The 12,885-nt window shown below is 40.3% G+C and overlaps 1 protein-coding gene across 1 annotated transcript in view; it reads right to left on the bottom strand.

The window, feature by feature from the left end:
- LOC109563001 (phospholipid-transporting ATPase FetA-like) overlaps window positions 1-12,885 on the bottom strand; it is a 111,826-nt gene that overhangs the window by 68,838 nt on the left and 30,103 nt on the right. Inside the window, exon 3 of the mRNA XM_070794723.1 lies at window positions 5,584-5,661. Coding sequence (XP_070650824.1) covers window positions 5,584-5,626 — 43 coding nt within the window. The 5' untranslated portion in view covers window positions 5,627-5,661. The remainder of the gene's footprint in view (window positions 1-5,583; window positions 5,662-12,885) is intronic.

Raw genomic sequence — 12,885 nt, 5'->3', positions numbered from 1 at the left:
TGCACTATTAGTCAGTCCCCCATTCAGTAGCATACTATATCCCCGGAGGGAGACTGGTATGCCCCCAGGAAACCACTTCTTTGTACATGGTGATCACATCTGTACAATCACTTTGCTAACAATACACAGATTCAAGGGATTGGATCTGATAGGCAGAGTGCCTGAAGAACTATGGACGGAGGTACGTGACACTGTACAGGAGGCAGGGATAAGGACCATCACCAAGAAAAAGAAATGTAAAAGGCAAAATGGTTGTCTGAGGAAGCCTTACAAATAGCTGTGAAAAGAAGAGAAGCAAAAGGCAAAGGAGAAAAGGAAAGATATACCCATTTGAATGCAGAGTTCTAAAAAATAGCAAGGAGAGATAAGAAAGTCTTCCTCAGTAATCCATGCAAACAAATAGAGGAAAACAATAGAATTGGAAAGACTAGAGATCTCTTCAAGAAAATTCGAGATACCAAGGGAACATTTCCTGCAAACATGGGCACAATAAAGGACAGAAATGGTATGGACCTAACAGAAGCAGAAGATGTTAAGAAGAGGTGGCAAGAATACACAGAAGAACTATACAAAAAAGATCTTCATGACCCAGATAATCACAATGGTGTGACCACTGGACTAGAGCCAGACATCCTGGAATGCGAAGTCAAGTGGGCCTTAGGAAGCATCACTATGAACAAAGCTGGTGGAGGTGATGGCATTCTAGTTGAGCTATTTCAAATCCTAAAAGATGATGCAGTGAAAGTGCTGCACTCAATATGCCATTAAATTTGGAAAACTCAGCAGTGGCCACAGGACTGGAAAAGACCAGTTTTCATTCCTATCCCAGAGAAAGGCAATGCCAAAGAATGCTCAAACTATTGCACAATTGCACTCATCTCACACACTAGCAAAGTAATGCTCAAAATTCTCTAAGCCAGGCTTTAATAGTATGTGAACTGAGAACTTCCAGATGTTCCAGTTGGATTTAGAAAAGGTAGAGGAACCAGAGATCAAATTGTCAACATCTGTTGGATCATGGGAAAAGCAAGAGAGTTCCAGAAAAATATCTACTTCTGCTTTATTGACTATGCCAAAGTCTTTAACTGTGTGGATCACAACAAACTGAGGAAAATTCTTCAAGAGATGGGAATACCAGACCACCTGACCTACCTCCTAAGAAATGTGTGTGCAGGTCAAGAAGCAACAGTTATAACTGGACATGGAACAACAGACTGGTTCCAAATAGGAAAAGGAGTACGTCAAGGCTGTATACTGTCACCCTGCTTATTAACTTATATGCAGAGTACATCATGAGAAATGCTGGGCTGGAGGAAGCACAAGCTGGACTCAAGATGCTGGGAGAAATATCAATAACCTCAGATATGCAGATGATACCACCCTTATGGCAGAAAGTGAAGAAGAACTAAAGAGCCTTCTGATGAAAGTGAAAGATGAGAGTGAAAAAGTTGGTTTAAAGCTCAACATTCAGAAAACTAAGATCATGGCATCCAGTCCCATCACTTTATGGCAAATAGATGGGGAAACAATGGAAACAGTGACAGACTTTATTTTGAGGAGCTCCAAAATCACTGCAGATTGTGACTGCAGCCATGAAATCAAAAGACGCTTGCTCCTTGGAAGAAAAGTTATGACCAACCTAGGCAGCATACTAAAAAGCAGAGCCATTACTTTGTCTACAAAGGCCCATCTAGTCAAAGCTATGGTTTTTCCAGTGGTCATGTATGGATGTGAGAGTTGGACTAGAAAGAAAGCTGAGGGCCGAAGAATTGATGCTTTTGAACTGTGGTGTTGGAGAAGACTCTTGAGAGTCCCTTGGACTGCAAGGAGATCCAACCAGTGCATCCTAAAGAAAATCAGTCCTGAATGTTCATTCGAAGGACTAATGCTGAAGCTGAAGCTCCAATACTTTGGCCACTTGATGCAAAGAACTGACTCATTTGAAAAGACCCTGATGCTGGGAAAGATTGAAGGAGGGAGGAGAAAGGGACAACAGAGGATGAGATGGTTGGATGGCATCACTGACTCAATAGACATGAGTTTGAGTAAGCTCCAGGAACTGGTAATGGACAGGGAAGCCTGGCGTGCTGCAGTCCATGGGGCTGCAAAGAGTTAGACACAACTGAGCGACAGAACTGATCTGAACAACATAAACAAGTGGCTATAAGTCTTCGCTGGACTAGTTTACCACCCAGCTATGCAGCTTATAATTTGTTCTTCTGGACTAGTATGTTTCTTTCTTGTTTCATTCTCGCAATTACTAGGATTAGCTGAATAAAGGTGGGGGAATTTGAGATGGGACTGACAGAAAGTTTGGTTGTACTTTATTTTGACTAGTTCGTGGCTTATTTACAACCTGATGATATGAGAGCTTCTGCTAACCATTATAATTTAGGTTGTGCAAAGCAATGGAACATGTATGGCTCAGATAACTTAGATGCATCTAGGATTTAGAGGTGCTGCATGGCCTATGCTCTTTGTACAGGAACTTTCTCAGGGACCCAGATGGCTGCCTGATTAAAGCAGAGTACCAGGGTAGAACTGGTGTTTCTATGGTATTAAGGTGATCCAGTACATGAGCAGGTTGCTTTTCTACTATGTTCATTCTCAATTTGCTCAGGCATTGGTTAATAAAATCAGTCTCTCCCCTGGTGTTTGCCTTTCCAACCAAACCCGACACACCAGCACAGCCTCTAAATTTTTTCAAAAATATTATTTTATGCTGCTTGATAAGTTTCTAATATTTTCTTATTGAACTTCACATTCTTATTAAATTTAACCCTAGATATAACTATGTTTTTATAATTAATTTAAATTGGAGGATAACTACTTTTACGGTATTGTGATGGTTTTTGCCATGCATCAACATGAATCGGCCACAGGTATACATGTGTTCCCCTGCCCCCATACTAACTATGTTTTTAACTTAATAAAGGTCTAACAGGTTTTCCCAGCAACTTATCTAGGTGTAGCAAGCTATCCCATCTAAGCGTAGCAGCCCCAAGGGATACATGGAGTTGAGGCTCTGCACAACAACTGAATACATACCTCCCTCTTTGAGTTTAGGAGTAAAATAAAGCAGGCAGATCCCAAAGTTCAGAGCCTGAGTTGGTGGAGACAGACTGAGACTTCAAAGTGGGTAATGGGATTAACCAAAACCTAGTTCTGGCTCTTTGATCCCAGACCTGCTATGAAAAAGAAGAGTAGGATTTTCACCATGAAGGAAAGAAAAAATTGAGGCCTAGAAAGTTGAATTTCTTAAGATGCCTCTGAAAAAAGGAAAAGCTGGAACAATGAGAAAAGTGGTTAAAACTTCAGTTAGCACAATCATCTAGAAGAAACTAAAAGTCTGAGAGAAAAAGAAGACAAACTTAAGGAAAGAGAGTAGCCAGTCATGTTTGAGATACTAAAGACAGAAAAAAAAAGTTTTAGATGAGACAATAAAGGATTAATTCAAGATTCCCTAGGGCTTGTGAATACTGTTGAGAAAAGACTAGGATGACCAAGTGTTTTCCCCATTGCATGTTAATTCAAAGTTTATTTGTGTTTGGCTGAAGCAAGAGTGAGAAAATGTGAATTACAGATGAGAAGTTAGAACTATAGAAGATTGCAAATTAGCTTAGACAAGGAGAGTCTAGGAGATGGTCTAGTTGAAGTAGTCATGGCTATGGAATTCAAGGGGACAAACATTAACTCTTTTTATGGCTGAATAATATTCCATTTGGGGTGTGTGTGTGTGTGTGTGTGTGTGTGTGTGTGTGTGTGTGTGTAGCAGCTGGAATCCATTCATCTGCCTGTGAACACTTAGGTTGTTTCCATGTCTTGGCTATCGCAAACAGTGCTGCTGAAAACATAAGGGGTGCATGTTCTGGTGATGGCCATTCTGACAAGTGTCAGGCGGGTATTTCATTGTAACTTGATTTGCATTTTAATAATTAGCAATGTTGAGCACATTTTTTCATGTGCCTACTGGCTATTTGCACTTCTTTTTTGGAGAAATGTCTAGGTATTCTGTTCATTTTTTTATTGGGTTGTTTGGCTTTTCTGTTGCTGTTATTAAATTGTATGAGCTGTTTAGAAATTAAGTCCTTGTTGGTCACATCGTTTGCAAATATTTTCTCCCAATCCATAAGTTGTCTTTTCATTTTGCCTATGGTTTCCTTTGCTGCACAAAAGCTTGTAGGTTTGATAAGGTACAATTTATTTTTGCTTTAATTTCTATTGTCTTGGGAGACTGACCAAAGGCATTGTTGTAACATTGTTACGGTTTATATCAGAATGTTTTTAATATGTTCTCTTCTGGGAGTTTTATGGTGTTATATTTTTAAGTCTTCAAGCCATTTCAAGTTTATTGTTGTGTACTGGTGTGAGAGTATGTTCCGATTTCATTGATTTACACTATCCTCCATGTTTTCTGTTCATAAGAAGATGCAGGAGAAATTGGTCAGTTAGCCTGTTTTCCTCAGCCCTCTCTCTTTCAGCAGTTCTGAGAGTACAAGCAGTCTTGCTGCTTTTTCCCTCTGTTGGGAGTTGCCTGACTTCCTCTTCCTAGAACTAGGGCCTCTGTCCTTGTCATGGGCTACTTCCAGGAATCAGACAACTGCGTAATAACAGAAAGAAAAGAAGGTGTGCTGCTAAGCTGCTAAGTCACTTCAGTCGTGTCCGACTCTGTGCGACCCCATAGACGGCAGCCCACCAGGCTCCCCCGTCCCTGGGATTCTCCGGGCAAGAACACTGGAGTGGGTTGCCATTGCCTTCTCCAATGCATGAAAGTGAAAAGTGAAAGTGAAGTCACTCAGTCACGTCCAACTCCTAGCGACTCCATGGACTGCAGCCTACCAGGCTCCTCCATCCATGGGATTCTCCAGGCAAGAGTACTGGAGTGGGGTGCCACTGCCTTCTCCAAAAGAAGGTGTAGTGTGGCCTTAAATCAGTGACCTAGATTCCTTCTCTGTACCTTCTCCATTCTTCAATAGGAAGCCTAAACATAGAGCTACAGGCTGGTTTGCTTTCTCAAAATTTTATGTCAGAAAAAGATGTTTGTTTTTTTTTTTTCATCTCAGGCTGGTTTATCCTTAAAGATGCCTTGGCTGTGATAACCCCAGCTCCTTTTAGTACTTATATTCACCACAAGAAAGCATGAAGTGGTACAGAAATCCTCTCTCACACCATAGCCAGATTCGATAGCCCTGTCTGTAAAAAGTCTACAAAAGCTGACCTTATCTGCTTCAGCAACTGATTTTCCACAATGACCGCTTCTCTTTTAGCAAGAGGCAGTTGTGAACAATGGGGAGAGGAAAAGGAACACACGTTTTCCTGTTCAACTTCCAATAAAAGTACAAAAGATGAGCAATTGTAACTACTTAAAATTTTCAAAAGGCAAAATGATGGAGCCTCTCATTTTAAGTACAAAGGATTTACTTCTGCAAAGTATATTTCCTTTCCTGGTCAGTTAGCTCAACTGGTAGTTTGGTAGGTTGGCAGTCTATTTATTCGTCCTATATGAGAGTGCACACACACGTGCAAGCATGTATGCACTTTTTAGAGGCAATAATGATGTATAGACTTAAGAGTTTCCCCTACCTCTATTTTGTTTGTCCTCACTTTCCTTTTCAGATACAGACATCGCAGGGCAGTTTCAGTTATTATTCCCCGGAACTTCTGTAAGGAAATAAAAACATTTAGAATGAGAAGTTCTCATTGCCGATACCATTTGACTTAAACATATACTTAAGAAACTTGGAACTTGACCTCTAAAATCCAAAATAAATCTACCTCTAAAAATACATATGTTAAATTTTAGAATTCATTTCAAACATCCTTATCATAAAGTTATAGTTTTAAAACTTGGGAAATAAATTCCATTTTCTAGCAACCAAATCTAAGCTGATAACTATAATCTGTCAGAAAAATTAGCTGAAACTTGGAAACAGGAAAAAGAAATTATTGGGTGATCTTTCAGTGAAGTTCTGGGCCTGTACCTTTGATTAGCTTTTTATTGACTGGAGTGTTCTATAACTCCAGCGGGCAGCAGTTAACTTATGGATTTTCATCTAATATAGATACAAATATTTTATTCTAGTGGAAAAGATAACTCCAAAATTTAGGACTAACTTTAGGCACCAGTGAGTTAATAATAGTTGGAGAAATGAAGTGCTGGTTATTGTGACAAATTGATCAGTGCATGCTTTCTATAAAAGTATCCAACATTTTTAAAAAGTAAAATGAAATACTGTGTATGCCAAAAAAATTCACATGTGCTGCAAGTTTTGTACCCCAACCTGAGGTCTGTTTCTTCTGCCAGCAGAATCTGTGTGCTCCTAACCAACATTAGCTATTCTAGCATCCCCACTCTTGAGGCACCCTGAGACATCTCAGGAACCCCCACAGTAGGTTCAAATCCCACAGGGCCATCAGCAGCTTTGAGAGGGTAGCTTGGCTAAATGCACACAAGCAGTACAGCTTGGAATGTGAAATGGTTATGACACTTAACAGCCAGCCAGGGACCTGACTAATGAGTATTTAGCTAGAACCAGGCATTCACCCAATCCTCTGACGCTCTCTGCATGCACATCACATTACATAGCAGCCAACTGGAAAGTACATTTAAGCTGTTAAACTCAGAGGAGGAGTGGAAAAATGTGAGGGAAGGGAAGAAGAAATGCAATGTGGGAGGAAAAAGGGAAGAGATGGAGCAAAAAAAAAAAAAAAGGATTAGGACCCAGAGAACTGGGTTTCATATCAAAATCTGCTACTAATCAACAACATGTTTGAGGTCTTTACTGCATTAGTAATAAAGAACATTTTATTGAAAAATAAAAAATAACAATGAGACTTGAGACAAGTTATTAACCACTTCATGTCTCAAATTTCTCCTACAATGAGACTATTAAAAAAGAAAATAAATTAAGCAGATACAAGATGGAGGAAAAACTTGATAAGGAATAAATTTGCCAGAGAGAGGTTTAGGGGTAATTATGCATGACAAACTAAATACAACATTAGTTTCCATTAGAGAGCTAAGAAGAAGAGCTGTGAGAGGATTAAATAATATATGACAACATCTCCTAAAGTAAAAAAGTAGTCAATCAAGAAATGTCAATATTTTAACATTTTAATATACATGCCTACCAGGTTGGTGAAAAAAAAATTAAGTCTAATAATACTGTGTCTGAGAGAAAGTAGAACTACTGGAACACTTACACACTGTTGCTGATATTAAAAATTGGACAGCTACTTTGGAAAACAATTTGGCCTTATCCAATAAAGCTGATGGAGCATTTACCCTATAACCCAGCTAGTCCATCTTATGAATACACCCAAGGGAAACTGTCACAATACATCACACGCAAGGATGTGTGCCGCTAGCACTGCTCTCAGTGGCAAAGCTGGAAACCAACCAAATGGCTATAACGGTAGAAGAGAGAAGTAACTTGCGGTATGTTCATAAAATGGAAAGCTACATAGTAGTGAAAACGAGTGAGCTAAGTTATACATATTAACATTGTTAAATTTCAGGAATATAATATTTAGGGAAAGAACAAACTGCAAAAGAATACATGAAGTATTATTCCACTTACATAAAGATCATGCAAAACTATATCATCAGGGATAAATACATTCAAGATAAATCTATAAAGAAAAACAAGGGAATGAAAAATACAAAATTCAGGACAGAGGTAGGGAAAGGGAGGGGAAGTGGGATGGAAAAAGCATACTGAGAACTTCAAGCTACACTCGTGCTCATGGTGTTATTCTTTACAACTTACAATTTGTTATAAACTTTATATCTATTCAATATATGATAATAACAAAAGAACTAAAAAATTAAAGTGAATATGGCGGTGGTGGTGGCTGAGTCACTAAGTTGTGTCTGACTCCTGTGACCCCATGGACTGCAGCTGCCAGGCTCCTCTGTCCATGGGATTCTCCAGGCAAGAACATTGCAGTGGGCTGCCATTTCCCTCTCCAGGAAAGTGAACATATCAGATAGGAAATACTCTTCCCCTCTTACTCAGGAAAGTCATTTTTTAAATAACACTTATTAAAAGAGTAGGCCCAATTCAGATTATTACATTAAAATTTTTATTTTGAGATAATTTTAAACTTACAAAAGAGCTGCAAAAATAGTATATAGAGGGTTTCCATACACTCTTCACCCACCTTCTTATGTTAATATATAACCTTAAAACAATGAACAAACTAAGAAATTAACCTTGGTATAATACTACTAACTGAAGTATAGAAAATATTTATTTCCAATTCTTCCCACTAAAGTTGTCATGTTGTTGTTCCAGGACCTAACCCAGGATCCCATGTTACATTTACTTGTATGCCTCATTCAACCTGTGAGTGTTCCTCATTTTTTCCTTGTTTTTCATAATCTTGACAGTGTTGAAGGGTACTGGCCAGCTCTCTTATAGAACGTGCCCCAACTTGCATTTGTGCCCTTCTCATGGTGTCATATCAGGGGGTACATTCTGTCACATGCACTCCTAGTGATGTGAACCTGGACTGCTTAGCTAAGCCGGTGTCTGCCAGAACTTCCCACTGTAAACTTACTATTTTTCCCTTTACAATTACTAAAAATTTGGGAGGGGGAAATCAAAACATTTTAAAAAGAAGATTGAAAAACAGAGTCATACATAAGTCATTAAGGAAAAGTCAAGAAATAATAATGCCAGCCTTTATAAGACAGTTATAGAAACAAAAGCTCTTTTATTTAGACATGAGAATCTAATGGTAGAAGTGAAAGGTCCCACCTTGAACTGATAACCTCCAAGCTGCCTAGACTTTGAAATGAACTGCCTAACATAGAAATGGGGTGGAGGGTGGAGTACTGATCTACCAATCTACAGAGTTCCAACTGGCATCACACTGCAAACCAACTTCAAGTTCCCCCAAGCCACAGCTGTGATTCTGTACTGCCAGCATCCTGCACCCTCCCCACACTTATATATAAAAACTAGTGAATTTACAAACTGCAAAGTATTAGAGAAAGTCTTTATAATTAGCATAGTCTGAAAACTACATAAACTAAAACACAGTATAGTCTAGCAAGGGCATATTTGTGATACAAACATAGCCAATGACTCAGTACTAGAATATCACAGACGGCATGTACACAGTCACTGCTGACTTTCAAAAAGCAAATCTGTCTTCCAGAGAAGAGAGCTCTTTACCAACGAAGGAACAAACCCTGGTTGACTTGAATGCTTATGAGAATCTGAGGGAAGGACTCTCACATAGAAGAGATGTACCCATCATCCCTGGACTAAAAGAAGAGCTACATTTTTCCCCAAAACAGTTGTGTAAAACTATGGATGCTTCTAGTCTACTCCATTAAGGTGTCTCTGTGTTAGCTATTATAGCCGATGCACAAATCCCCAGAGTTACCCCAGAAATCAGTGTTCCTCTGTCTCAATCCCCACCCCCATGAATCTCAGCAAAGGTAATAGAAGTTTTCTGCTTAATTCTTTCTTCTCTTTTTAAAAAATTCAACAGAAACACCTATATTAAGGGCTGCCCTGGTGGCTCAAAGGGTAAAGCGTCTGCCTGCAATGCGGGATACCCAGGTTTGATCCCTGGGTTGGGAAGATCCCCTAGAGAAAGAAATGGCAACCCACTCTGGTATTCTTCCCTGGAAAATCCCATGGACGGAGAAGCCTGGTAAGCTATAGTCCATGGGGTCGCAAAGAACTGGACACGACTGAGCAACTTCACCTATACTAAAAAAAAAATAAAAAGCAAGTCTTACCCTGAAAGGCTTTAAAAGGCACAGCCTGAAAACTGCCGGAACTCCACACTACACCTCTCTTCTTAGTGGCAGTCCTTGCCTTACCCCTCCCTTATTTCAACCATAAATTCTTTCTGACAGGAAAACACTCTAGGAAAACAAAGATCTTCTAAACTTAGTAACTTTAAACCTGTGGTTGGGAAAGGAAGAGGTTGAAATACCTACTAGTCTATGAGACCACTTACTTAGATGGCTAGATCTCCTTCAGTTTCCTATGTCTGATTCCTGGCTTCCGGGAACTTGTCAAATTCTGTGTACGTGTTTGTGTGTGTATTTTAAAATTGTTTCCTTTAAATACAGAAAATGAAGAGAGCTTCAAAACCCTCATCTGCAACCTGCTTCTTCCAAAGGTGGTTCATGGATCTCTCATAACCTTCCAATTAACTTGGATTTGGTTTCAAGTGGTTTAAAGCAAAAAGAATATAGGATGAATATAAAACAAAACTTCAAACACAATGGAACAGAAAAAATCCTGCAAAACAGAACAGTTTCTTAGCCACTGCTTTTATTTTCAAACTCATGGTCTTCCCCAGGAGTTATCTGCTCAGCCTATAAGACAGGCTTTGTAAAGCAACTGTGTACTACAGAACCCCCTCTTTTCTGCCTAGAGTTTTAATTTGGGTCTGAACAAATGTTGGAGTCCACATAATCTCCTGGCACTTGTAATTTTGCTGTCTTGCAGAGAAAGTTCCTTATTAGGTAGTGTAACACTGACGCTTTGGGATAATTTATTTTCCCTTTCTTTCAGTCTATAAAAGTGAGTCAGTGTTTTACTAAGCTGGTCTTGACTATTTTACACATACATGTAGTTAACAAGTATCTGTTCAATGGAATCTTAGAAACTAAGTGCTATGTTCTTTTTTAAACAAATTTTATGTTTTTTGGGAGCAAGAGTGAGATAATGAAAGAGTGCTGACTGCTGGGGAGCCTGGACACCCCTACACTATTCTAAGCTGGATTCCTAAATTATCTGTACTTGGGCTTCCCAGGTGGTGCTAGTAGTAAAGAACCCACCTGCCAGTGCAGGAGGCATAGAGACTCGGGTTCAATCCCTGGGTTGGGAAGATCCCCTGAAGGAGGAAATGGCAACCCACTCCAGTACTCTTGCCTGGAGAATCCCATGGCCAGAGGAGCCTGGCAGGCTACGGTCCATGGCGTCGCAGAGTCGGTCATGACTGAAGCAACTAAGCACAGCACAGCACAAATGACACTTCCCCTCAGTTTTCTAGCTTTTCTCATCTATAATAAAAGGCAATACCTGTCATTTCCCTTTATCACTCCCTGCCCCGCCAAAATTTAATGTAAAGCAGGTTTTTTTCCCAAAAGCTATTATGTAGAGCAAGGAGGTTTCAGAACCCTATTCTGAACTGGATTAAGGGTAGAGGGGAGAGAGGAGGAGAGAGGAGGAAAAGGGACTTCCTCTCCTTCAACTTGAATAACTCTGACTTTATCTGGGATTTTTCTATATTTTAAATGGAAAAAATAGTTTCTCCTGCTAAAAAAAATGTTGGAAGATCAGCTGGTGCTTCTGGGGTAAGTGCTTACTTGAGCAAGTGAAAATGTATGTTTGTAGATGGAACTTAACCTCTAGCTAGTCCTTAACAGCCTCTCTCAGTGTACCTAACACTGGCAACTATGTGGTCTTAACACAAATTACCAAAAAAAGTTGGAACTACTGGGAACCTCGGAAAATATTTCACCTCCTCACCCCCATCTTTTCTATTCCCACGGTGACACCACAGTTCATTAAGACATTTAGTCTTCTCTTCCCTTGTTTTCATGGCAATTAATTATGGTTTTCCTCCACACCTCTTTGACAGCTCTGCAGTGTGATGTGGTAGTCATGTACAGATGTGAGAGCTGGACCATAAAGAAGGCATAGCACTGAAGAATTGATGCTTTCGAACTGTGATGCTGGAGAAGACTCTTGAGAGTCTCTTGGACAGCAAGGAAATCAACCCTGAATACTCACTGGAAGGACTGAAGCTGAAGCTGAAGCTCCAATACTGTGGCCACCCGATGCAAAGAGCCAACTCACTGGAAAAGACCTTGATGCTGGGAAAGGTTGAAGGCAGAAGATGAAGATGACAGACTGGACAAATTCTGGGAGACAGTGGGGGATAGGGAGGCCTGGCATGCTGCAGCCCATGGGGTCATAAAGAGTCGTACATGACTTAGCGACTGAAAGCTGAAACTCCAATACTTCGGCCACTTGATGTGAAGAGCTGACTCATTTGAAAAGACCCTGATGCTGGGAAAGATTGAGGGCAAGAGGAGAAGGGGACGACAGAGGATGAGATGGTTGGATGGCATCACCAATTCAATGGACATGGGTTTGGGTAGACTCCGGTAGTTGGTGATGGACAGGGAGGCCTGGCGTGCTGCGGTTCATGGGGTCGCAAAGAGTCGGACATGACTGAGGGACTGAACTGAACTAGGGACTGAACAACAGTGTGATGTAGTGGAATTAGGCTGACCTAACGCTAAACCCTGGAGGCAGCACTATCAAATGTATGACCTTGGTCTAGTGAAATAATCACTCTGAACTACTCCTTATCTCTCACATGAGCATAATCACTTCACCTTGGTTGCAAGGACTCTTTGCAACACAGAGGAGCCTGACAGGTTCCTCTGTCCATGGAATTTTCCAGGCAAGAATACTGGAGTGGGTTGCCATTTCTTCCTCTGAGGGATCTTCCTGACCCATGGCTCAAACCCATGTCTCTTACATCTCCTGCACTGGCAGGTAGATTCTTTACCACTAGAGCCAGCTGGGAAGCCCCCTATATAAGATAAAAGTATATCAAGTATTTTTTTTACAGTGCCTTGAAGCAGGGCAAAGACTAACAGAGTTTTGCCAAGAAAATGCACTGGTCATAGCAAACACCCTCTTCCAACAACACAAGAGAAAACTCTACACATGGACATCACCAGATGGTCAACACTGAAATCAGATTGATTATATTCTTTGCAGCCAAAGATGGAGAACCTCTATACAGTCAAGACCAGGAGCTGACTGTGGCTCAGACCATGAACTCCTTATTGCCAAATTCAGACTTAAATTGAAGAAAGTAGGGAAAACCACTAGA

Source organism: Bos indicus, chromosome 8 (genome assembly GCF_029378745.1).
Source record: "Bos indicus isolate NIAB-ARS_2022 breed Sahiwal x Tharparkar chromosome 8, NIAB-ARS_B.indTharparkar_mat_pri_1.0, whole genome shotgun sequence".
Taxonomy (NCBI): domain Eukaryota; kingdom Metazoa; phylum Chordata; class Mammalia; order Artiodactyla; family Bovidae; genus Bos; species Bos indicus.
Note: the sequence above shows the minus strand (reverse complement) of the source record. Positions and strands in the feature narration are given on the sequence as shown.